The following is a 26,307-nucleotide window of genomic DNA, read 5'->3' as shown; positions in this document are numbered from 1 at the left end:
GCTTCTGCAAGGGAAGGTCATGCCTCACGAACTTGCTGTACTTCTTTGAGGGAATAAACAGTCAGATGGATAAGGGGGAATCCATAGACATCATTTACCTTGACTTCCAAAAAGCCTTCGACAAGGTATCTCATGAACGGCTACTTAAAAAGCTGTGGAACCACGGGGTGCAAGGGGATATCTACCGATGGATCAAACACTGGTTAGCGGGCAGGAAACAGAGGGTTGGCAATGGGTCACGAGCGGAGTTCCACAGGGGTCGGTGCTGGGACCTCTACTGTTCAATATATTTATTAACGATCTGGAGACAGGGACAAAATGTGAGGTTATCAAATTTGCTGATGACACCAAACTCTGCAGCAGGGTTAGAAACACGGAAGACTGCGAAGAACTGCAAAGGGACCTAACGAGACTGGAAGACTGGGCAAAAAAGTGGCAAATGAGTTTTAACGTAGAGAAATGCACCTGGAGTACTGTGTTCAATACTGGTCGCCGTACCTCAGGAAGGACATGGCGGTACTTGAGGGAGTGCAGAGGAGGGCGACTAAGCTGATAAAAGGTATGGAAAATTTTTCATACGCTGACAGGTTAAAAATGCTGGGGCTGTTCTCCCTGGAGAAGAGGAGACTTAGAGGGGACATGATAGAAACCTTCAAAATCCTAAAGGGCATAGAGAAAGTGAATAAGGACAGATTCTTCAAACTGTGGGGAGCCACAAGCACTAGGGGTCACTCGGAGAAATTGAAAGGGGACAGGTTTAGAACAAATGCTAGAAAATTCTTTTTTACCCAGAGGGTGGTGGACACATGGAACGCGCTTCCGGAGGATGTGATAGGCCAGAACTCTGTACAGGGGTTCAAGGAAGGTTTGGATAGGTTCCTGGAGGATAAAGGGATAGAGGGGTACAGATAGAACTTGAGGTAGGTTATAAAAGTGGTCAGAAACCACTTCACAGGTCGCGGACCTGATGGGCCGCCGCGGGAGCGGACCGCTGGGCGAGATGGACCTCGGTCTGACCCAGTGGAGGCAACTTCTTATGTTCTTATGCATCAATGCGGCCCGTGAGATATTTGAACGTCTCGATCATGTCTCCCCCTCTCTTTGCGCTCCTCGAGCGAGTATAGCTGTAATTTATCTAACCGTTCTTCGTACGGGAAATCCTTCAGTCCCGAGACCATCCGGGTGGCCATTCTCTGGACCGATTCCAGCCTCAGCACATCTTTACGGTAATGCGGCCTCCAGAATTGCACACAGTATTCCAGGTGGGGTCTCACCATGGATCTATACAAAGGCATAATGACTTCAGGCTTACGGCTGACGAAACCCCTGCGTATGCAACCTATGACTTGTCTTGCCTTGGAAGAAGCTTGCTCCACTTGATTGGCAGCCTTCATGTCCTCACTGACGATCACCCCTAAGTCTCGTTCTGCAACCGTTCTTGTTAGGATCTTGCCATTAAGGGTATAAATCCTGCATGGATTTTGGGTAACCAGGTGCATAACTTTGCATTTTTTGGCATTGAAGCTGAGCTGCCATGTCTTAGACCAGTTCTCTAGTAAGAGTAGATCGTGCATCATATTGTCGGGCATTGAATTTTTATCTATTGTGATTTTGCCCACTACATTGCTTAGTTTGGCGTCATCGGCAAATAATGTTATCTTACCTTGGAGCCCTTCTGCCAAGTCCCTTATAAAGATATTGAATAGTATCGGGCCCAAGACAGAGCCCTGGGGCACTCCGCTGATCACCTCCGTCATTTCAGAGGAGGTGCCGTTCACCATTACCCTTTGAGCCCTACCTCTAAGCCAGTTCCCAACCCACTTCGTCAATGTGTCGCCCAATCCCATGGAACTCATCTTGCTTAGCAACCTGCGATGAGGTACGCAATCAAATGCTTTGCTAAAGTCCAGGTATACGATGTCCAGGGACTCTCCAACATCTAGATTCCCCATCACCCAGTCAAAGAAGCTGATCAGGTTGGATTGGCGGGATCTCCCCTTAGTAAATCCATGTTGACGGGGATCCCGTAGGTTCTCTTCATTCAGGATCGTATCTAATTGGTGTTTGATAAGAGTTTCCATTAGTTTGCTCACTATTGATGTGAGACTCACTGGTCTGTAGTTTGCCGTTTCTGTCTTGGAGCCTTTCTTGTGGAGTGGAATGACGTTAGCCTTCTTCCAGTCCAACGGGGCGCTACCTGCATTTTACTGACCTAAGTGGTTTACAATGTATCAAACTAAAATGAAATTAGGTACTTGAGAAAAACGACCCTATCTGTCCCGAAGGCTCACAATCTGGCTAAAGTATCTGATAAACTAAAAATATGTAATAACAATATATACAGTACTCCCCCAATATTCGCAGGGGTTCCATTTCAGGAACCCCTGCGAATCTTGAAAAACCGCGAATACGGTTTTTAGTGGGGGGAGACAGGAGAGGGCAGCCAGAGAGGCAGGAGAGAGCAGCTGGAGCACCGGCGAGGGAAGGAAATCACTCGCGGTATGCTCAGACCGCCTCTTCCTGCACTAAAGTTGGGCCTCACCAATCAGGAGCTGCTTTGACACGCTGCTCTCTCCTGCTTCTCCAGCTGCCCTCTCCTGCCTGGTCATTCGCGGTTGGAAAATACCACGAATGGCCGGGACCGAGAATGACCGGGGAAGCACTGTAATACATTTCCAAGACCAAAAATCAAATAAATAGAAATAATGAAAGAATATAGAAATTAAAAATAAAATAAAACAAATTTAAGAGATAGAAAAGTCTCTGAAGCAGACTGATAGCAAACATTCCTATTTTAGTGCAGGTCTTAATACAACTCCCGGCACAGCCCACTTCACAGAGCTTGAGAGCATCAAAGAAATGAACATTTCTAAAACAGATCCACTAAAACTGTTATATGAAATAAATATACCCCAATCAACATGAATCAGTACAAATTAAGGCAGATTGCTGCAGTCCCCATTCCATTCTTCAATTCGGGAGAGCCATTTGAAAAAATTGTGCTTTTAGATGTCTCTTAAAATTCTGAGCTGATTCTTCCTTCCTTAACTCCACTGGTAAATAGTTCCACATTGTGTTGCTAGGAAAGCCATTTTATGAAATGGTGATACTGTAGATGATCTTCCACGGCAGCTTGATAAACTGATGCCAGTTTGGGAATGTGGAAAGCATTTTTATATATGCCTTCCTCTTGTTTCTTTTCCAATTCTATCCTAAGATAGCCTTATCAAAAATCAAAGAGGTTTTTCAAAATATTTTAAAATTAAAAAAGGGGCAACAAAAGACTGACAAACAATGACTTACTGGAACGAGAGGTGCCGGGGTGGAACTACAATGTTTAGATAGGAAAAACAGAAGGGAGGGGGTGCCGGAGCTTCAGCCAAAGTGTCTGTTACTTAGTGAACCGTATGCCCGACGGGACCCGTTTTGCCACTCACAGTGGCTTCTTCAAGGGTTAACAATAACAAGAAATTATGTGGCGGGAAGAACACTCAAAGTTCCCCAACGCTCAAGCACCTTCTGTAGTGTTTCACCGTAAGTTACATCAGAAGGAGGGACTCGTCCAGAAGAAGGTCCCGGAGCAGTCCTGCGATGTTGCCTCTCTATTGACAAAACTTCTAAGAGGCTGGTAGGCACAAGGCGGGAGGCACAAAGGAGCCAACCCAGGAGAGTTGCAGGTTGTTTTTTTGCTAGTTTTGACCTGTGATTGGAAGTGAGGGAAGGGGTTGTTAGACCCCGATAGGGAGGGAGGGGAGCTGCTGGACACACGAGGGGGCAGCTGCTGGACCCGTGATCGGGAGGGGAGCTGCTGGCCAGGAGGGGTAGGGAGGCAACTTGTGGCAGATCCTTTACTACGGGGACAAGGCCATTTACTGCTCCGCGGGGCAGTGAACAGCCTTGTTTCTGTACTCACGGCAAACGGCCAATTTGTTTCCCTGTTCCTGTGGCTTGCCGCAGGAAACAGTCTCCGTGCCATTCTCTAGTCAGGAGGAAGGAGCAGTTATGGACCATGGCAGCTTCAGTTTCACATGTTATTTCCAACACCCTCTCTGCATTGAAGCTTGATACTTAGCAGTCCTCCACCTCTCAGTACTCCTACGTTGATGACATCCAGCTGCTCCTCCCACTAGACGAAAGCTGATCATCCCAAATCTCCAACCTCCAACACTGCCTCTCTGACATGAAAACTTGGCTAACAAGCTACAGCTGAACGCCTCCAAGACTGAACTTTTATGCATCGGGAAAAAAAGTAACAAATACACATGCCCAACACTATCATGGGACTCCATCTTATTAACAGCAGCAGATCAAGTATGTAGTCTAGGAGTAACATTAGACGGCCACCTGTCCCTGTCCACCCACTTATCTCAAGTAGTCTCCAGTAACCAATGTTCCCGCTAAGCTGCGCTGGGGTGCGCTGGCGCACAAAATATTACCTCGCAGCGCACAAGTTTCTCGTCACAGCGCACACAGTGTAGAGCACAGTTCTTCAACCGCCGGTCCGCAAACAAAATCTTGCCGGTCCGCGAAGGATTCGGTCCCCGCCGCAACGAAAGGCCGGCGTCAGCTGACTTGCAACTTCCTGTTGCAGTCGCTGTGCCGGGACTCCTGCCTTCGCCGGGACTCCTGCCTTCCACCGCGTTTGCCTCCTGCCTTGTCTCCGCACCTCCAGACCAGCAGCGGCAGCTGTGTATGCTTTTAACTTCGGCACAGAGCTGCCCCTAATCAATAGTTTAGCGCGGTTTCATAAGGCAGCCTCGGCGCCTTTGCTAGGCCGGCCCACATCGCATCATCGAAGCGGGCCGGCTATCAAAGGCCCCGAGGCTGCCTCATGAAACCGCGCTAAACTATTGATTAGGGGCAGCTCTGTGCCGAAGTTAAAAGCATACAGAGCTGCCGCTGCTGGTCTGAACTCTTGGGCCGCTGAAGGAGGGCAAAAAGCAGCTGTCCTGGAGGTTTCCCTTCCTCTCGCCTTTACAGGTTCCTTTTTTCCACCTTTTTTTTTTTCCTTCAAACGGCAACGGGCCCCAGCATCGACATCAATCAAGTAAGTTCCACTGTCAATCAAGCGGTTCTGCTCGGCCAAAGCTTCCCCTGTGACATGAGCCACCCTCAGGGGAAAGAAAGTGACCCACAAAGGTGAGGGGAAGGGGGGCAGATGATGGAAGTTGGGGGGGGGGAGGGAGAGAGAGAAGGGGCAGATGATGGAATGGGGGAGATGAGAGAGAGAGAGAAGGGGACAGATGATGGAAGTGAGAAGAAGGGAGAGAGAGCAGAAGGCAGATGGATGTCAGTTGAGAAGGGAGAGCAGATGCTGAATGGAAGTGGGGAAAGAACACATACTGGATGGAAGGAGGAGATAAATAAAGGGGGAAGAAAATAGTAAGATAATGGAGGGGTGAGGGAAAGGGGTGACAAGCTGTGTGTAGACACAGTGAAAAGAGGGAAACGGGACTAAATAGTAAGAAAGAATTTAATTTAGATGGAGGCAGAAAATAGAGAAGGAAGACCAGAGAAGAAAAGGGAAGAGAGAGCAGAGAATGATCAGATCTGAGTGGAGGAAATGAGAAGAGAGATATGCTAAAAACCACAGGGGGGAGGGAAGGATAGAGATGCCAGACCATGAGGGGAACAGAAGGAAGATGATGGATGCTAGACCAAATTGGGGGGTGGGGGGGGGGCAGGAGGAGAGATGGCAGGGAAAGACAGACAGTGAATGGAAGGGGCAGATGCTGGACTGAAGAGACAGAGAAGGTTATCATGCTGCTGTACCGGGCCATGGTACGCCCTCACCTGGAGTACTGCGTCCAGCACTGGTACTTTAAGAAGGACACAGTACTACTCGAAAGGAACCAGAGAAGAGCAACTAAAATGGTTAAGGGGCTGGAGGAGTTGCCGTACAGCGAAAGATTAGAGAAACTGGGCCTCTTCTCCCTTGAGCAGAGGAGATTGAGAGGGGACATGATAGAAACATTCAAGGTACTGAAGGGAATAGACTTAGTAGCTAAGGCAGGGAGAACGAGAGGGCACTCTCTAAAGTTGAAAGGGGATAGATTCCATACAAACGTAAGGAAGTTCTGTGGTAGAAAGCAACATATTTATTTGGCTCATAACTTGCTGGCGCCCGATATTTTTAGCTCACAGTGAAAAAAGTTTGCTCACAACACCCGCCCGCTTAGAGGGAACACTGGTCTCCACCTCCTTCTACTACCTCCGCCAACTGAGAAGGATCAAACCCTATATCTCCACACCTGACCTGGCCCAACTCCTCTACGCCTATGTCCTCTCCAGGATGGATTACTGCAACTCCTTATTTAATGGAGTAGCCAAAAAAGATCTCTAGTGCCTCCAGCGGGTACAAAATGCAGCAATCCGCCTCCTACACAGCTTCAACTACCGCAATCCCATCTCCCCATCCCTCTGCGCAGAGCACTGGCTTCTAATTAACCAATGCTGTGCATTCAAGGCCCTGGTAATAGCACATAAAAGAATTTACACCACCACCCCTGTCTACATAGAGTCCAAGCTAACCCTGTACACCCCCACCTGCCCCCTCTGCTCGGAAATGGAGAAATGCCTATGCATCCCCCCCGGAAGGTCCCTCCTATCAGAAACTGCCCACAAACGATCCTACAGCCACTTAATCCCCCAACTCTGGAACCAACTCCCCCCGCAAATCAGATTACAGAACTCATTGATAACCTTCCAGAAAGCGGTAAAGACTCTCCTCTTCAACTAAAATTACAACCACAGTCTACCCCTCACCCTCCTAAACTCCCCCTCCCTTCTCCATTCTGACCCTCTACTTAAATTGCTGTATAGTCCACTCTTAACCTGTACTTAAATTGCTGTATAGTCCTTGTACTTAAACTACGTATAGTCTTTGTATTGTCCAAATGTACTCCACTGTGAATGTTTGCTTGTAGGCCATTCTGAGCTACTGGGAGGACGGGATAAAAATCTAAAGAAAGAAAGAAACAGCAGCACTAATGCATAGACTTTCTTTCCTGCTCCTTAGTCACTGACCAATGGGAGTCGCCTGAAGGCTTTCTAAAAGGTAGCCAAAGCTATGTTCGGGCTCTCTCCGATGACTCTGGACATCCAACTGCTGTTTTTGCAGCCAAATGTGGATTTCTCAGTGCACAGGTGAGTAAGAACATCGCCCTTCCTAGTGAGGAAGGAGAGATGCTGAAGAAAATGGTCCTCAAAAGACAGTTTGGGATGCTAGCTTTGGAGATCAAAGCGGCAGCAGCTGCCTCTTACGTGGCACGGGCCTGTCATACACATTTGCAGACTAGTCCCTAAGAGTTGGGGGGACACCTATCCCCACTTGATTAAGGAAGGAGTGGCTTAAGTGGCCAATGCTTTTTCTAACATCATCAGAGTCCTAGAAATTTCTGATAGGCGATTATATCAAATTTTAAAACTACTTGAAAATTAGTAGGGTTACTTCATTTCTGCCCTCCAAATGCTCTGGATCAGACAGTGGATGGATGACTCAGTCTCCAAGGCCACTCTCAGCAGATTGCCCTTCAAGGGGCAGACTTTTTTTTGTTGAAACTTAGAACATAAGAATAGCCTTACTGGGTCAGACCAAAGCTGCATTACGCCTAGTAGCCTGTTCTCACGGTTGCCAATCCAGGTCCCTAATACTTGGCCAAAACCCAAGGAGCAGCAACATTCCATACAGAATCTCAAAGAATAGCAAGATTCTGGAATCCCAGAGAGTAGCAAGATTCTAGAATCCCCAGAGAGTAGCAAGATTCCAGAATCCCAAAGAGTAACAAGATTCCAGAATCCCAAAGAGTAGCAACATTCCAGGCAAGCAGTGGCTCCCTCATGTCTTTCTCAATAACAGACTATGGACTTTTCCTCCAGGAAATTGTCCAAACCGTTCTTAAAACCAGCTGTCTTAAATCCTTAAATAAAAAGGTTGTTTACAATAACAAGGTAAAACAAGAATGAAACAAACAATTGCAATAATTTCAGTAGAAAGTGAGAAAAAGAAGCTACTCTCAGGAATTCACTAGTGTGCTATTCTTAAACATGGGATTACTTTATAGCATATAACTATATGATGGCCTCCTAGCCACTCAAGCTGCAAAACTAGACAACCAAATCTCCAATCTACTGCTAACGACCCCAGACTACAAGATGTTCAGAAAAGAATTAAAAACTATACTCTTCAAGAAATCCCTGAAAAAGTCTTAATTCCACAAATTCCTTCCTTCCTTCCCACTAACTTCCCGACTCCCCAAAACTACCTGATCTCCTCTCTATTATTTCCTAGAAATGACCAGAGGAAAAACACATCAGAGCAAACAAACCAAAACTGCAGACTTGTACACGGTGCAGGCAAATTTTATTTTGACAAATAAATCTTAACTAAAAACCTTTTACCAGACGGGGGACCCAACACGGTCCGTGTTTCGGACAACCTTCATCAGGGGTCCATGGTAATAAAGGTAAAAAAATATCAAAAAAGAAGCCTGGAAAAATAGCGTTTGGTAGCACACCAGTGAATCTCCGAAATGCACTACAAGTTCGTCACAGTAAAAAGACGAAAAACAGAGGAAAAACACATGCAGACCAAGGAGAACTCAAGCACACTTTACCCAACCCCCAATCAAAGGCATGCAAAGCAAAAAAATATATGACGGTCTACTAGCCACCAGAGCAGCGAAAATAGACCACCACCTCTCAAATCTGCTGACCATGACGCCCAACTACAAAACATTCAGGAAAGAACTGAAAACCATACTAGTCAAGAAATTTGTCAAATGATGTAACCAACCGTATCGACCATTCCCAGATCCCGACGCATACTATAGCTATCAACCTTGTAATCTCCCTGGGAGTGCCCAGGCTAATTTCTTGTTGTAAACCACCTAGAACTGAAAGATATTGGCTGGATAGAATACATCAATGTAATGTAATGTAATATCTTCTTTTGTAATCCACCTTCTATATAACTCTTTTATAACCCGCCTTGAACCGCAAGGTAATGGCAGAATAGAAATCTCTAATGTACTAGCTCTAGAAAATGGAGGACAGATTGAACATAACATAAGAACATAAGCAATGCCTCCACTGGATCAGACCTGGGGTCCATCATGCCCAGCAGCCCGCTCACGCGGCGGCCCAACAGGTCCAGGACCTGTGTAGTAATCCTCTATCTATACCCTTCTATCCCCTTTTTCAGCAGGAAATTGTCCAATCCTTTCTTAAACCCCGGTACCGTAATCTGCCCTATTACATCCTCTGGAAGCGCATTCCAGGTGTCCACCACACGTTGGGTAAAGAAGAACTTCCTTGCATTCGTTTTGAATCTGTCCCCTTTCAATTTTTCCAAATGCCCTCTTGTTCATTTATTATTTGAAAGTTTGAAGAATCTGTCCCTCTCCACTCTCTCTATGCCCTTGATGATTTTGTAAGTCTCTATCATATCCCCTCTAAGTCTCCTCTTCTCCAGGGAAAAGAGACCCAGTTTCTCCAATCTCTCAGCATAAGAAAGGTTTTCCATCCCATTAATCAGATGTGTCGCTCTCCTCTGAACTCTCTCGAGTAACGCCATGTCCTTTTTAAGGTATGGCGACCAATATTGGACGCAGTACTCCAGGTGCGGATGCACCATCGCCCGATACAACGGCAGGATGACTTCTTTCGTCCTGGTTGTAATACCCTTCTTGATTATACCCAGCATTCTATTCGCTCTCTTAGCAGCCGCTCCGCACTGTGCCGTCGGCTTCATTGTCATGTCCACCATTACCCCCAAGTCCCTTTCTTCGGTACTCTCATTCAATAACATCCCTCCCATCGTGTAATTGAACCTCGGGTTTCTGTTTCCTACATGCAATACTTTACACTTCTCAACGTTGAACTTCATCTGCCATCTCGTCGCCCATTCCTCTAGTTTGTCCTGAAAGCAATGGAAGGAAGAGGAATTGAGACATCAGGGTTTTACTTCCATTGAAAGCAATCTGTTCTCCATTTTCTGAAGTCATATGGTAACCGTACTTAAACATCCTATGTTCTATCAAATACCTTTAAGAGCAGATAGGTTTTTTTTTTTTTTCCATTTTATGTGTAAGTATGTTTATTGAACAAGCAAATAGAAACAGCATACAAAGAATCAAAACATTTTTCTCCAAACCACCATAGGACCCAATCCCCCCCCATCCCCCCCTCCCACCCCGCCCGGGCAGCAGCAACTATAACAAGTATGGAAGATAAACACAAGTTATCTCAAGTATCCCAGAGTTGTCTATGAACATAAGAAGTGAAGGTCAAACTAAAGAGATACCAACATTGACGAAAAAGTCTGCCAGACTTAGCTGACATATAGCAGATAGGTTTTTAATGCGGCTTTAAAACAAATACAGCTGGTTCAGTTTGGAGAGATTGGATTGCGAGCCCACTGCTTTGCTTTGTACTACAGAAAGGCAGTATATATATCAAGAAGCTAAGAAACGTTTGGGGACTAGTTGTTTGCTTGCACTTAATGTCACTTTGATTTTCTGTTTTGCAGTTACTATCAGCCTGACTTAGGCCCTGCTGCACAACGCTCCAATGCCACAGGAAAAAAATACCTGTGCCATTCTGAAACCAGATGCTTGGCTTTGCCTAACTGATGTTACCTAAAGTTCAGATGGCTGTTTCTTCACCCCGCCACCGTGGTGCAGCATGCAGACTGGATGGGCCAAGCTGGTCTTTATCTGATCAAACCAAGCAATGATAATCTCTGAAAGACTGAGCCTGTTTTAAACAAATATATCTCCCCCCCCAAAAAAAAAATAAATAAATAAAAGGCCAGTCAACATTCAGCTATACCGGTTAATTTAGTGCTCCTTTTACAAACCTGCAGTAGCATGTCTTGGTGTAGCAAATGTGATGCAGCCAATACGAACTGAATGGCTTTTAAAGGCAAATACAAAGTACTGATAAGGAAGGCAAAAAGACTGAAAAAGAAGATTGTGTTGGAGGCAAAAACATGTAGGGAAAAACTTTTCAGGTATATTAGAAGCATGAAGCCAGTAAAAGAATTTGTTGGACCGCTAGTTGACTGAGGGGTAAAGGGGCACTCAGGGAAGACAAGGCCATAGCAGAGAGATTAAATGACTTATTTACTTTGACCTTCACTGAGGAAGATGGGGTGATAAGCAGTACCGTATCCATCTTCATGTATGGCGACCAGTGCTGGACCAGTGAGGGCACACCATGGCCCGGTACAACTTTCTCCGATCTGTTCGTGATCCCCTTCTTGATCATTCCTAGCATTCTGTTCGCCCTTTTCCCTGCCGCAACGCATTGTGCATATGGCTTCACGGACTTATCGATCAGAACTCCTAAGTCCCTTTCCTGGGAGGTCTCTCCGAGTACCGTCCCATTGCCAGGGGAGAGGTGTTGGGGGCAATGGGTGAGATTCACTCCTGATGTTTGAGAAATTCTAGAATGTAATGATTCCAGATCCAGTGTAGCCAATAAGATATTGGGTGAAATCTCCTGAATATGTTGCAGTTCTCTCAAAAAGGGTGTTGTGTCTTTATCTGATATCATTTACTGTTACTAAAGTCAGGCTCTTACCTAAGATATGTGAATGGGTAGTTTTCTTATGGTCCTCATTCTCCTGTCTTTAGTGAAAAGGTGTGGTTGCTGTGTTTTATTTCTATTTTTATCATCTATGTCAGTGTATCGCAAACTTAGTAACATAGTAAATGATGGCAGATAAAGACCTGAACGGTCCATCCAGTCTGCCTATTAGTTATATCCATTAAAAATATATGATTAAATTAACTTGTCCCTTCTTTGATATTTCTGGATCAGTTATAACTGTACTGTAAGGCCAACTTGGTATTGTCCTAGGTTTCAAATGCTGAAGTTTCCATGCAAACTCACCCCAGTCTATCCAACTATCCTGTTTGCAGGATATCTACTATAAAGTCTGGACAGTAACATCCTCATGTTCCAAGTTAGTGGTATTCCCATTGATGCCCTCCCCAGCCCATCCTACACCAAATCATTACATATATGTGACAGTCCTCCCCACAACAAATCACCACATATGGGACACATACCGTGCAAGTCTGCCAGTACCGGCCTTAGCTCTTAAATTTACATTCTTTGTTTTCTAATTAGAGATCCTCTATGTTTATCCCACACTTTTTGGAATTCCATCACCGTTTTCCTCTCCACCACTTCTCTTGGGAGTGCAATACAGGCATCTACCACCCTCTCCGTGAAAAATAATTTCCTAACGTTGTTCCTGAGTCTCCCCGCAACCTTAAATTACGTCCTCTAGTTTTACCATTTTCTCTTCTCTGGAAAAGATTTGGTTCTATATTAATACGTTTCAACTATTTAAATGTCTGTCACAGTGAGATTCCAGGTGTGCCATGAAGACGAGTCGGTCACTGCTGGCACTTCTCGCTCTCTGTCCCCCACTTCGGTGATGGAGGGATTTCCAAAATTTGTCAGTTTGGATTTTGGAAGTCCCCTGAGCGCAGGGTCCCATTTACAGGACCTCTGAGCATGTGTGGTGTCGATGTCTATGCATGCTCAGTATCCCTGTAGCCATGGCCCTGAGTTTAGTGTGCTGCGGTGGAAAAAGTTTGTGAGACACTGTTTTGCTGCTTTAATAGGATGAATCCCAGATTATGTATCATATTTTAAGCAGAGTTAAACCTTCCCCATGCTGATTCAAACGCAGATACGCTTCCTTTTTTTCTGAGATATACTTTATTGAGTAAATATAACATAAATACTCACAGATATAGATTTTTCTCAGAGGATAGATGGAAAGATTCCCTCTGGGTACAGCTTCTTTATTCCAGTATGATGTAGAGGTGATAGGGTTTGACGAGTAGGGGGAAAGAGTGGAGAAGCAGAAGCACATACTGAAAAGTCCAAGAGTCAGAGAGGGTAACAGGATGATTCTTGTGAAAGGTCAGTTGGAAAAGGTGAAACGATGGTCCTCTAATCAAAGAGAGACATCAGAGTGGCCTAAATTGCCATTTAGCCATAAACCATGTGGTCAGAGGTGAATTCCAGCATTACTGCCAGGGCCCACTGGAATTGCAGAGAACAAACCAGGTAAGGGGGGGGGGGGCGCACTAGAGAAAGGCCAATCAGAGTTGAGATTAGCTCTAGGTGGCCGAGGAAAGGAAGCACCTTGAATGACCTTATCAGCCAAAGGTCAGAGATAGCCAGGAAGTGAGAATAGACAAAAGAATCCAAGTTTAGCTGAAAGGGAATAAAGCCCAATAGAAATAAAGTTTCTCACAATACTTGTCTCACATGTCCTGGCAGGAAATAGCTATGACAGTAAGATCCTAAAACAATACTGAATTATATAAAGCATATTCTACAGCCCTTTTACAATTAGGGTAAGGTTGCAGGAGGCATAACAACCATTCTATGTGGATGCATCCATACTGTTGTTTCCCTGCCTTCCTTGAAGAGGACCACTTGTATGAAATTAAATATCTGAGCATGTGGTTAGAATGCTGAACCTGTTCTATAGTATCTGTCATAATTAGATTATAAGCTCTTTTGAGCAGGGACTATCTCTTGTGTTGTGTTGTGTGTGTCGGGATGCTACCAACTTACCTCTCTTCCCAATTCTTCACCAACTGCCCGAATAAGACCTCTCGCAGAGCAAACCTCTTTATTTACCCATCACTGAAATCAAGTCACTACAAGAAGTACCTAGACAGAATGCTATTATTCCAGGCAGCTAAACTGAACGCATGGCTAGCAAAACCAATACTCGAGGCCACATCATACGCGGACTTCAGAAAATCTCTGAAGACCTGTCTCTTCAACGCTACCTAAGTTTTTCCCCTCTCCAATTGTAACCCCCCGAAAGCCCATTCTCTACCTTTTCCCTTCCCCTTCGACGTATATTGCAGTAATCCTCTCTTATTCACATTGTAAATATCTTCATGTAAACAGCTTTGTTCCCTTGTATCTAGTTCACATAGTAAATATCTTCCTGTATCTTATTCACATTGTAATATCCTGTATCTTATTCATATTGTAAATATCTTCCTGTAAACAGCTTTGATCTCTTGTATCTTGTTCTAAACCATTCCTTCTGTAACTTGACCCAAAATATCTCGCTTCATATTGCTAACTCCTGTATTCTCATTGCCAGTATCTTCTTATAAGCTGCCCCAATCAGTTGTATTCTCATTGCCGTATCTTCTTGCAAACTGCCCCATTCAGATGTCCCTGTTCCAAGCTTATGTATCTTAGATATCTTGTTCCAAAGCTTAGGTATCTTAGATATCTGGTTCCAAAGCTTATGTATCTTATATATCTTGTTCCAAACATATGTATCTTGTTGTAAACATATGTCTCCTGCTGTAAACACTGCATTCTCTCTCGGCACGACTCTCATTGTAAACCGCTTTGAACTTAGGGTATAGCAGTATATAAGAAATAAAATTATTATATAGAAATAATAATAATAGTATTAGTAGTAGTAGAGACTGGGTTATTATTCTCCATGCAGAAGGTGTGCAGTTCCTTACTGGCTTGTTGGGATGTAGCTTTCTGTTTCCCCACGTATAAGAAAACCTGTGGCATCTGTAAGCATCTTTTCCAGATGTGGCGCAATATATCTCTGTTCAGGCAAGAGAGAGCCCTCCACTTGGGAAGTTTGCCATTCTTAGAAGCCTTTTCTTTCTTTTTTTTAAATTCTTTATTCATTTTTAAAACTTTCAATAAGTGCAATATAAGATAAAAAAAACAGTTTATACTTTTAAGATCACTTAATATTCTATCAAAAACTAATTCAAATCTAATATTCCACCCCCTTAATACCCAAATAATTAACTTCAATTATAAGACAACAATAAATCAACCCTACCCCCCCCCCCCCCCTTGGACCTGGGAAAAAGTAATATTCATTCTTTATGGCTCCCAAACATCCTGAAATGTCTTAAAATGCCCCTGTTGAATAGCTATAGCAGGTTCCATTCTGAAGATATGGCATAAAGGATTCCACCCGAAACTGTAGCTTAGCCGATCCCAATTTTTTGGTAATATGCTGTATGGCAACCCCTGTCATAAGTAGCAATTTATTATTTGCCATTGTTCAAATATTTGTTACCGAGAGAGTGTTTTTTTGTTGTGGTTTTTTTTAATAGCTACGACTTTTATATCACCTTTGTCAGTACTGCCGAAGCATTCGTAAGTTTTTCCTCCCCATTTCTTGGAAGCAGCGAAACCCCGTTGAACCAGCCACCGGCCTATTCTGCCCTTTAAATATGGCGTCACCCGAGCGCACAAATAGCATCTGGTCCCCGGCCAATCAGCTCCAGGGAGGCCAATTGACGCCGTCGCGCGCGTCTCTGAACGGGACGCCAAAGGAGGCGCTGGGGAGGCGGACGCGGCCTTCCAATTGTGAGTGGCTGAGCAGCGTTCCGTCCGCCGCGGGCGATTGGCCGACGCGGACGCCAGTGAAGGCGACGGAGGCAAGCCCGCGCCGCTCCCCGGCTCGCGATTGGCCGAGGCCGCGGGCCGCGCTGCGCGCTGATTGGAAGAGGCGGGGCGGGAGCCGGGAGAGGGGAAGGCAAGATGGCGGCGTAAAGGGTCCGGGGAGAGGGGGTGGGTAGCGTCAAGCGGAGCTCGGAGGGGGCGGGGGCGCCATGTCTGGCGCTGAGGAGCGGGAGGCCGGCGGCGGGGCTATAGCCGTGGCGGCGGCCGCGGCTCCCTCCGGGGCGGGGCCGCAAGAGGAGGCCGGAGGCGTCGACATCCTGTCGGAAGAAGACCCGGACCTGCCGCCCAAGAAGCGGCTGAAGGTGGAGCTGGGGGCCGGCAGCGTGCGGCTGGAGGAGCGCCTCTACTCGGTGCTGTGCTGCACCGTGTGCCTGGACCTGCCCAAGGCCTCCGTCTACCAGGTACCGCCCCTCCCCCCACCGCCCCATTGTCATCCCCTCGGCCGCCGCCGGCCCTTTCCCCTCCCCCCCCCCCCTCTGCTCGCGCCGGCGCCGCCCACTCCCCCAGTTCGCTCGCGCGCGCCCCCCTCGTGCCCCCCCGGCCGCTCCTTTGGCGACGACCAAACGTGTCTAAACTGGTTTTCTCTCTGGAGACGTGTTCCCGGGAGGGCCCAAAATGCTCATTTGCCCTGTCGACGTCCCTTTTGAAGCCTTTTGGGCTCTTCTGCCAATTCCTCTTCATTCTGGCTGTCTTGATGCCAATTTTGGAACCCCCCAAGCAAATGCTGCCTTCTCTTTAAACAAGCAGCCACTTGAACTCTTGCTATTTTCCCCACTTCTGTACAAAAGCACATTTCCTGGGGGTAGCCTAGAACTTTCTTTACCTTAAAAACAGATAGGCACTGAGGGCGCTCCTCTTTTTAGGTTATTTGAACCTCGCATGTCTCACCTGCCTTCTATGCATTTCATCTTCTCAATAAGGCTGCCACTAAGAACATAAGCAATGCCTCCGCTGGGTCAGACCTGAGGTCCATCGTGCCCAGCAGTCCGCTCACGCGGCGGCCCAATAGGTCCAGGACCTGTGCAGTAATCCTCTATCTATACCCTTCTATCCCCTTTTCCAGCAGGAAATTGTCCAGTCCTTTCTTAAACCCCAGTACTGTACTCTGCCCTATTACGCCCTCTGGAAGCGCATTCCAGGTGTCCACCACACGCTGGGTAAAGAAGAACTTCCTAGCATTCGTTCTGAATCTGTCCCCTTTCAACTTTTCCGAATGCCCTCTTGTTCTTTTATTTTTCGAAAGTTTGAAGAATCTGTCCCTCTCTACTCTCATTAATCTGAGTGGGTACCAAAACCTCCCTTTGCTTCTTCTATAGCTCTCTCTTTCCATAGCCAAAGGTCCTTGCTCACTTCAGCCTGGCACTTTTCGCTTAAATTTCATTTTCGTTAAACCCCGTAGGGATCAGATGTGGTATCATCCTTGCTGACCACAGGACAAGCCAGAGGACCAACCCAAGCTGGTTGGACATATGATCACTTTACAGTGAATATAGATATTCAAGTTAGGCTCTTAGGCAACATGCAGAGGTCTGTGCTTAGTCTGAAGGGTCCTGCGCCTCCAGATCATTCCTTTGGGAAATACCTGAGGGGGGGTGCTGCATAAAGAAGGGGGGGTTAGGGCATCTAGGGTGCAAGTGTAATGCAGTCCTATCTTGTGATAGGCTTGACATATGCTGGGCAGTGGTACTACTGCTTTTGGGTGCTTTGAAAAAACCTTTAGAAAAGCAGCCGCTTAGCAGCAAAGCTATGTTGTGTCAGTACCCAGGACAACTGCTGGCCTTTCAGCAGGCAACATCTCCTCTGTTAAAGTAATAAAATGTAAAGAATTTGAGATTTACCTTTGAGAGGACAGAAATTCTGCCTTTTTGGATTTAGAAGGTGCCATATGCCCTTGTTTTGTTATAGCCTTGCTATAAAGGGTCATGGATTTGATGTACCACCATTCTGTGAGTACAGTCAAAATGGTTTACATATACTATGTTATAGATTTAAAGAATTCTGTATTGAGGAAATTTGTGGGGAAGACTTATTTGTTTACTGCATTTTTTACAATGTTTGTGTTTGAAATTGTGGATATAAATATTTTGTACATTACTTAGATTTAAGCGACTCATAAATTTTTTTTAAATAAATAAATTCTATATGCAGGTACTTTTTCTGTCTGGTGGGCTCTCGGTCTGTACTTGACGTAATGGAGGGTTAGGTGATTTGGCTAATCACCTAAGGAGCAGCAGTGAGAATTGAACCCAGTTTCCCAGATTCTCATCTCACTGCATTTACCCATTAGGCTTCTCCTCCAGTAAGATAATGGTAAATGTTTCTAAGTAATCATTGACTGCTCTGGTTACTGGCTGACTGTGCTAAGAGGGAGGATAAGTTCTGAGGGACTAATACTACTGGTTTAAATCTTGCATGTCACTGTCAAGGCTGCAGTTCTGCTTGTCACTGCTGGCTGGGTCGTGCTAGGAAAGCATAGGTAGAGGTGGGTGACTGCTATAAGTCTGCTGCTTAGTAGATTTTATCATGTGGGGAAGTCACTGCTAGCTAGGTTTCCCATGCAGCATTCAGGTTAGTAATTAAGCAGAACTTGAGAGATGCAGTTATGTCCTGCATGGCTGAGTCTGTGCAGTCAGATCTTTAAGGTCATCGTCTTGGTGATGTTCTAAAAATACCCTTTGGGCGTGTCAGCTGTGGGCCTTGTGTTAGTGTCACCCGGCTCTGCATAATTCATGGAGAGAAGTTAAGCCTGGCTTTGAGAAATCATGGGATGTCATGTTAAAGTGGTTGACTGAACACAAGAGAAGCTGTCTACTTAAGACATTTTCATTCCCTAGGTCAGCCCACTAGCCAGTATCGGCTCCTGAGGATTTGAGTGTGGACCCCTTTGTTATGGTTCTATTTTTTTTTTTTTTTTTTGTGGAGGTGGGGGTTCTGAACAATTTGTCAAGCAAAGGCAAGCAAGAGATCTGTCTGCAGGAGTTCTCGTGCACAAATCGTTGCTTCTATCTAAGCCCGCCTTCTGGTGGCATTGGGTTCTACTGCCCCCAGACATCTTAGATATTTTCTGCTGTTTCCCACCATGTCCTATTGTCCTACCCTTATCTTTGCTCTGCCACCCTGCCTTTCTGGGCTAAGGCTAAAAGCATCACCATGATTTGCTTCAGTAGAGCCTGCCCCGGTGGTGGTCTACAACTATTGGTCATACCACCACGGCCCTGCAATCACAGAACTGTCAAAAGAGTAGTAGATACTAACTTTCTGGCTTCTCTTTGGTATTCATTGCAAGTCCATCGTTCTACCCCAGTACTTTTTTTTATGTAGGAGAAGCTGTGCTCCTTCCCTACTAACCACCTGCTTGTCCCCATTGCCCCTGCAATCTACAGGAAGGTCACAGGCAGAGAGAGAGATTGATATTGTTGGCATGTGCCAATTGTTAATGCCAGTTTTCTGAAGGAAGATGGCCCTCACTTAAATTATTGGAGACTGCTGCCTTAGATGGTACATATTCTAACAATATAATGGTGCTAATTGGAGTTCTCAAAATATTTAAATGTCAGGTTCTTAGCACTCAGGGGGTGGGACTCTTGGTATCCACATCCTGAAGGCCTTTGATCTGGCACTTAGTTTGTTGCTTTTCATTTATGAGAGCTGATTGAAAAGTAATGACTGCTTCTGGTTTTCTTTCCAAGAAGCAGATGTGGCAGTGCTGTCCTGGTTGTTGGATCTGTTGTTGGACTGCCATGGTCTTCATTGTTGGGTCATAGCGAGAGGAAGAACTTCATTACATTTTATCATGACAGATGAGGAAGACATGTTTATGAGAGTACACCAGAAGTGTGTGATTGAATTTTTGTTTGCTTGCCATAACATTTCAAGAGTTTTTCATTACTGCTGTTTTCAAGTTTAACGCAAAATTCAATCATACACCTCTGGTGTACTCTCTGGCAAAGACAACAGAGATGTCTTCCTTATCTGCCATGACAAAACGTGACCCAACAATAAACACTACAGCAGCCCAACTGCAGGTTCAGAAATGTCAGTCAGTGTATGAGCTTCTCAAGAACCAGTACAGCCACGTTTTCATTCTGGGTTTCTTTCCAAGAAGTAGTCTCGTTACTTTCAGTCAGTCCTCGTATTTATTTTAAACAATTTCTACCGTACACCATCTACTATTCTTGGTGACTTAAATTCACGTACATAATTAAAACAGACAAAGGCATGGCATTAGAATAATGCTGGGGGAGAAAGAATTGCTCATGCCGTATTGGGAGTAGGATGTGAAGGCATGGGTTATTGGCTCTCTTCTGTTAGTGTATTGAGTTTTTTTAGTACCCTCTTACTTGTGGATGAGGGCATATATTCTCATGTGACATTTTAGGCTCTTCATTCCTTTGTGCCTTGGGAGAGCAGGTTCCAGTTCAGAAAGTACAGAAGTCCTGAACCTATGGGTAGTGCATGTTCACCCGTGAGGGATGCAGAAATTATCATCTTAACATTTTCAACTCCGCCCCCCCCCTGTATCATAAGGCACTGCCCTCCTTATTTTTTTCTTGCAAGCAAGGAAAAGGTGTCTCTTTCATCTGCTCTGCTTAATATTTATTATTTTGGGGTATTTATCAAAATTTTTGTTTAGGCTTTGGGTGCTTTAGAGCTCCCCGGTAGTCCTGTTCAGCTCTGCTTGGGAAAAACTGCAGACTCACGGTTCTGAATTTTCTAGCTGGTTGAGCCACCCTTGCTGCAGTCTGCCCTAACACTTGGATTGACCCTGGGAGTCTGTTTATCTGATTTTATTTGAGGAGTGTGAACATAGGCTGTTTTTGGAGCCTGCACTGGCTGCGTCCCCCCTCATCTGAAGAAGTGCATGGAGACTAGAGGGGTAGAGGGTTTCAGGCTGGTGTAAAAGACAGCCTGAAGAGACAAGCCCCTGGATATCCTTCTTGCTTGTCTGAGGCAGAAAAAGATTTTCCTCTATCTAGCCACAGTGTAAGCTGATGCATGCACAGCACAGGGCAGCACAGTGAGTATAGCCCATTACTGTCTTGAGATATTGGGGTACAGTTTCTGGGGCAAGATGCTTTGGATCAGACAATGGGTGGGAGATTCAGCTTCTAAAGCCACATTGAGCAAGCTGCTCTTTAAGAAATAGATGCATTTTGGCTAAGGGCTAGATGATCTTATGACCAATATAATGGACAGGCGTCTTAATTATCTCCTGCATAGCAAGCCAAATAAAGATTTGGACAACTAGAGGCCAATTTTTTATCTCAAGTCAGTCAATGCAGCCTTAAAAGTGCCCAAGTTCCATATGGAGACAGTAGGATCAGTTATTGCCTCGGTTGCTCTGGGGGGAATATCTAGCCTCTCTGGATTTAACAGAGGCTTACTTGCATGTTCCCATTTTTCCAACTCATAGAAATTTTCTCAGAATCTATGTATAGGAGAAACATTTTCAGTTTCCAACGCTCATTTGGGGTTACGATGGATTCCAAGTTCATCCATACCTGGATGACTGGCTCCACTGCCACAGGGCAGTGATGCAAGTAGACTGCTTCTTGCAGGAACTTAGTTGGATCATCAGTTTCTGAAAGTCATCCGGATCCCTCGCAATCCCTGGAGTACTTGGGGATTACATTCAACACAGCAGAGGCTGTCTTTCTGATGGAGGCTCGTAAACAAAATCTAAGGCAGCAGATTTTAGAGATTCTAGCAATGCCAGCCTCAATGGCGTAGCATATTATGTACAGTTATTGGGGGTCTATGGTGGCGACAATAGAGGTGGTACTGTGAACGAAAGCTCAACTCCAACCTCTCCAGAACGCATTGTTATCCCTCTGGTCGCCACTGATGGACTCCTACAGATGCCTTTAAAGTGGAAGCCCATCAAAGTTTGCAATGGTGGCTATGGCTAGAGACTCTGTCCAAACAATTGCCTCTAAGTATAGCAATGTGGGCGATCCTGACTACAGATGCCAGCCTTTACGACTAGGGAGGTCGTTGCGAGGATCTTCCATACCAAGGCCACTGGGAACCTTTGCAGAGAACATGATCCATCAACAGATTTGAGCTGAGAGCCATTCGATAATGGTTATTGCGGATGGGCAGACTAGATGGACCATTTGGCCTTTATCTGCCGTCAAGGGCATTATGGACCCTTCAAAAGACCCTGGATAGGAAAGTGGTCAGTCTTCTCAGACAATGCCACATCAGTGACTTATATCAACAGACAAGGAGGCACCAAGAGTGCACTATTAAAACTGGAGACCCAGCTGTTCTTTCATTGGACAAAGAACCATCTGCTAGCCATCTTGGCAGTACATCTAGAGGGAGCAAACAGTGTTTAAGCCGACTTTTTCAGTCGACAAACGCTAAACCCGGGAGAGTGGTCCTTGTCCTAAATAGCATTCGACAGGATTGTTAAGCACTAGGGGCATCCGACATTTGACCTGATGGTGTAGCCCGCAATCACAAGACCATGCAATACTTTGAGTCAAAGGTGCAAGCAGGGAAACACTGGTATGGATGCTCTAGTACAGTAGTTCCCAACCCTGTCTTGGAGGACCACCAGCCAGTCATGTTTTCAGGAATAGCCCTAATGAATATGCATGTGGAGCAGATTTGCATGCCTGTCGCCTCCATTAAATGCAAATCTTTCCCATGCATATTCATTAGGACTATCGCTGCTCTAGTACAACATTGGCCTACCAGGGATCTCTTGTATGTGTTCCTGTCTTAGCTAGTGATAGGCCAAGTCATTTGAAGAAGAGCGACACATCGAAGGCTGGTGATTCTCATAGCTCCAGGTTGGCTGTGTTTCCCATTGTATGCAGATCTAGTTCTGCTGCAAAGAGATGAGAGTCTGAGATTTCCTTTCCATCTGTTGCTGCTCATGCAGAGCTCAATCGCCTTAAAGAATCTGGAATGCTTTGGACTTGCAGCATGGTTCTTGAGCACGCAGTTTTATAATGAAAAGAATACTCTGAGGTGGTTATATTTATGCTCCAAGAAACCATCGACAGTAGCGGCTTATGCGAAGGCCTGGAAATCATTTCAACTCTGGTGTTCGGAGCAACATATAGATCAAGGCAATCAGAGCCATATCTTTCCTAGAAAGGGGTCTGGCGGTCAGTTCCTTAAGTGTTCATGTGGCCAGTCTTTCCTGTTTTTGAGCTTCTTTAGAGAGAGGTTCACTGGCTTTTCACCTTGATAGTTCCAGGTTCTTGCAGGAAGCAGTGTGGTTGCATCCTTCAGAGTGTCCAGTTTGTCTTTCAAGGACCCTTAACCTGTATTGAGGGACCTGAGTAAGGCCCCATATGAGCTTTTGCAGTAAGTGACGCTGACAGACCTCATGGTAATCTAGTAGCTTTCGTTTCAGCTAGAAGAGTTTCAGAGCTCCAGGCCCTGTCATGTAGAGAACCATTCCTCAGAATTACGGAGGTGGGAATGTCTCTTCTTATGGTTTCCTCTTTTCTGTCAGGTGGTATCGGCGTTTTATGTGAAACAGGAAGTCCAACTTGCCAACATTCCAGGCCACAGGTGTAAAGAAGTAGAACAAAATACTAGCACGGCTAGATGTCAGAAGGGTTCAGCATAGATACAATAATCAGGTATATGCTGTTATTATCTTTTGGCTTGGTTGCTGATTGTACCTCTCGTGACTGGTTCATTCAATAAAAATATTTTCAAAAAAAAAAACAAAAAAAAAAAAGAAGGGTTCTCCCTTCATTATCTGGAGGTGACCAATGATTTTAGGTTGTCAGATTATCTCCTCATCCTAACGGGCACTGAATGTAGAGGAAGGCCAGCCTCAAAGGCCTCGATTGCCAGATGGATATGGGCGGCTATTTCCTCTACTTATATGGGATGTGGTAAAAGTCCACCAATTGCCTTGAAAACGCATTCAATCAGAGGTGTAGCTGCTTCATGGGCAGAGTCCAGGACAGTTTTGTCAGAGGAGATTTGTAGGGTAGCTACATGGTCCACGCTACACATATTTACTAAGTTTTGCAGAGTGGATGTAGCAGCGCAAAAGGACTTTGTTTATGGGTCCATGGTGCTAGCATCAAGCTATTCTATCCCACCCTAGGCTCAAGGGACTGCTTTGATATGTCCCACTGGTTTAGGACTTGAGCTTTTTGCACTGGAACAAAAGATTAGGTTCTTACCTCTAATCTTTCTAGTAGAAAAGTACATGAGTCCTGAAGCCCTGCTCTATCAGTTTTCAGTGTAGCCTGATTTTAGCCTCAGACAGATATGTTTCTGCAGAAGCTCAAGCAATATGAAGCTATGGCTTCAGAGAGATAGGAGTGTACAGGTTTGTTCTTGACAAATTCAGAGCTGAGCAAGTGTTAGTGCTGTTTGTATTCAGGTAGGTGGTTGTTTTCATTCCACCTTGATTCTATGTTGCATTTGTTAATCATTTGTGTTTCTTGCAGAGCAGATCAAAAGTATGTGATCTGGAAGTGTCCCCATGCCCCTCCTTGATATTCTCCTCTTTCAGGGGTTCTCTACTTTGGTACAAACTGAAGAGAGGGCATTGCCTGTTGATGCAGGGAAGCAGAGTTGAAAATGTAAGAACTTCTGCATCCTTCGAAGGTGAAGATGCACTACTCGCAGGTTAGAACTCATTCTTTTCTATTAGAAAGAAGATTATTGAGGTAAGAACATAATCTTCCATTCTTAGCTCATTTATGCCTGGTTTATTTGTGTTTGGAAGAACAGGATAGGTACTAAGCTTCCTTGTTGCCTCTGGTGTTACAAGTGGCTGTCTTGTTTCTGACATTGTTAAAATTCCTCGGAACTAACCTCTATACCTTGTATCTCTTTGTTCAATGCCTCAGGGCTTTACATTGTGATCAGTGGGTTCTGCCTGTGTGCCTGGAGATGAGCACACTACTGCTGTGTGTGTTTATGTATGTATATGTATGTTTATTTAATAATACACGATCAAGTCACATTATTATGACCTGATGTCAGGGATGCACAGCCAATGAACAAATGCATGTGTCACACGCAGACTTCGTGGGCATGCAAGATGGGATGTCAGCAAGTTGCCAATATAGCAACCATGGGGAAAAGCGCATGATCATTGGCTATCGGGCCGAGGGTGGCAGCATTTTTGAAACTATGGAGTTTGAACTGTTCACGGTCTGCTGTGGTTAAAGTATACCGTGAGTGGACGAATGGAACCTTTTTGATGATCCGACGTAGTAACTGGAGCAACATCAGCCATCAATTGTAGATAAAGTTGGCTGTGCAGGTGGGTGTGGGCTGATCGGCATGCTAACATGGAAGAACTCACTGTCCAAATGAACCAGGGGGCTTCCAGATTTGTGTCCAAAATGACTGTGCAATGGACCCTGTTGAGAGTGGGGCTCTGGAGCAGACAAATGGTGACTGCACCCATTCTCATGAGGGTTCATTGCAAAAAATTGCTCCAATTTGCATAGGAGTACTGACCCTGGACTTGTACCGACTGACAAAGGGTTGCTTTCTCTGAGTCATGTTTTGATCTTCATTAAATGGATGGACATTGGCATGTGTGCGACTCATAAATGGAAGATTAGATTAGATGTCAGGCATGAAACTTCTGAGAACATAAAACAATTCACTTGTATACCGCAAATACCTTGTAGTTCAGTGCGGTTAACAAAATAATAAAGTACTGAACATTCACAGTGAATTATGTAACCCTCTCTGAATGGCCTGTTTCAACTGCAACCATCTATAATACCTCCCATCTAATGTAATACCTGCCTGCATCCAATTCTTCCATGAGATCACAGCACCGCCGATTTGAATCTTGGAGTTTAGCCATAAGGAATGAAAAGTAGATTTCTCCTTTGGAACATCTGTTAATTTATCAATAAATTTCAAAGTTTTCCACGTGTCCAATAGAATAATATTGACCTTAGCATATCTAGGTAATTTGATACTCAACACATGAGATAGTCGCATAGGGGACATAAGTTTCCATTCTAAATATAGCCAATCCAGGAGATGTTACATGAGCTCAGGGAGGATCCAATACATATTCTAATGTATTATATGGGCCTGATGTTACCTATAAAAGTTAGGAAAATTTACCCCTTCTGCCTCAATTGGTTTTTGTAAAGATACTAAGGCAATTCTCGCATTTTTACCCAGCCAAATAAATTTGATAAGAATTCTATTTAATTTCTTATAAAAAGATCCCTGAAAATAAACTGGCAATATACCCATTTGGTAGCAAACCACAGGCAAAATCATCATTGTTACTGTCTGAATTCTCCCCCACCATGACAGATGTAATGGGTTCCATTGCTCACACATTTCTGAGACCTTAAGCAATAAGAATTTTTCATTTACTTTCATTGTCTCTTCCAACGTTTTCTGAATCCAAATGCCTAAATATTTTATACCCTCTTCCTTCCAAAGAAAAGGGAATGTATCAAATAATCCTTTTGGACAATGTACGTTTAGTGGAAGAACCTCTGATTTACTCCTGAAAATTTCCCAAATCTATCAATCAAATCCTTTCTTGGTTTGTCAAGCTCAATACTACCTCTGGACGTTGACGTCAATTCCATCTCTGGAGTAAGGTTGTTTCAACACGCTACAATACGAGGGATATTCAATAATTTATCTACCTGAGTATGAAAGTAGCGTGTTGAAACAGAGATGGAATTGCTGTCGACATCCAGAGGTAGTATTGAGCTTGACAAACCAAGAAAGAATTGCACTTGACATCCTAATAAACCATTTTTGAACATCCCTTGTATATGTGGGGTCATTAATATTAATGAACATTGAAGTCTCCAAGTATTACTG

The 26,307-nt window shown here is 44.8% G+C and overlaps 2 protein-coding genes across 4 annotated transcripts in view; one reads left to right on the top strand and one right to left on the bottom strand.

The window, feature by feature from the left end:
- LOC117356049 overlaps positions 1–15,245 on the bottom strand; it is a 191,373-nt gene extending 176,128 nt beyond the window's left edge. The window contains exon 1 of the mRNA XM_033935309.1: positions 15,168–15,245. The gene's annotated coding sequence lies outside the window, so the exon portion shown is untranslated. The remainder of the gene's footprint in view (positions 1–15,167) is intronic.
- Positions 15,246–15,604: 359 nt separating this feature from the next.
- CYHR1 (cysteine and histidine rich 1) overlaps positions 15,605–26,307 on the top strand; it is a 53,761-nt gene continuing 43,058 nt past the window's right edge. The window contains exon 1 of one of the 3 annotated variants that reach the window (XM_033935312.1): positions 15,605–15,902. In XM_033935312.1, the coding sequence (XP_033791203.1) occupies positions 15,651–15,902 (252 nt within the window). In that variant the 5' untranslated portion in view covers positions 15,605–15,650. The remainder of the gene's footprint in view (positions 15,903–26,307) is intronic. The other 2 variants (XM_033935310.1, XM_033935311.1) reach the window with 2 other exon arrangements.

The sequence above is a fragment of the Geotrypetes seraphini genome, chromosome 2 (genome assembly GCF_902459505.1).
Source record: "Geotrypetes seraphini chromosome 2, aGeoSer1.1, whole genome shotgun sequence".
Lineage (NCBI taxonomy): Eukaryota > Metazoa > Chordata > Amphibia > Gymnophiona > Dermophiidae > Geotrypetes > Geotrypetes seraphini.
The sequence above is the reverse complement of the archived record's forward strand: the minus strand, read 5'-3'. Positions and strand labels throughout refer to the sequence as shown.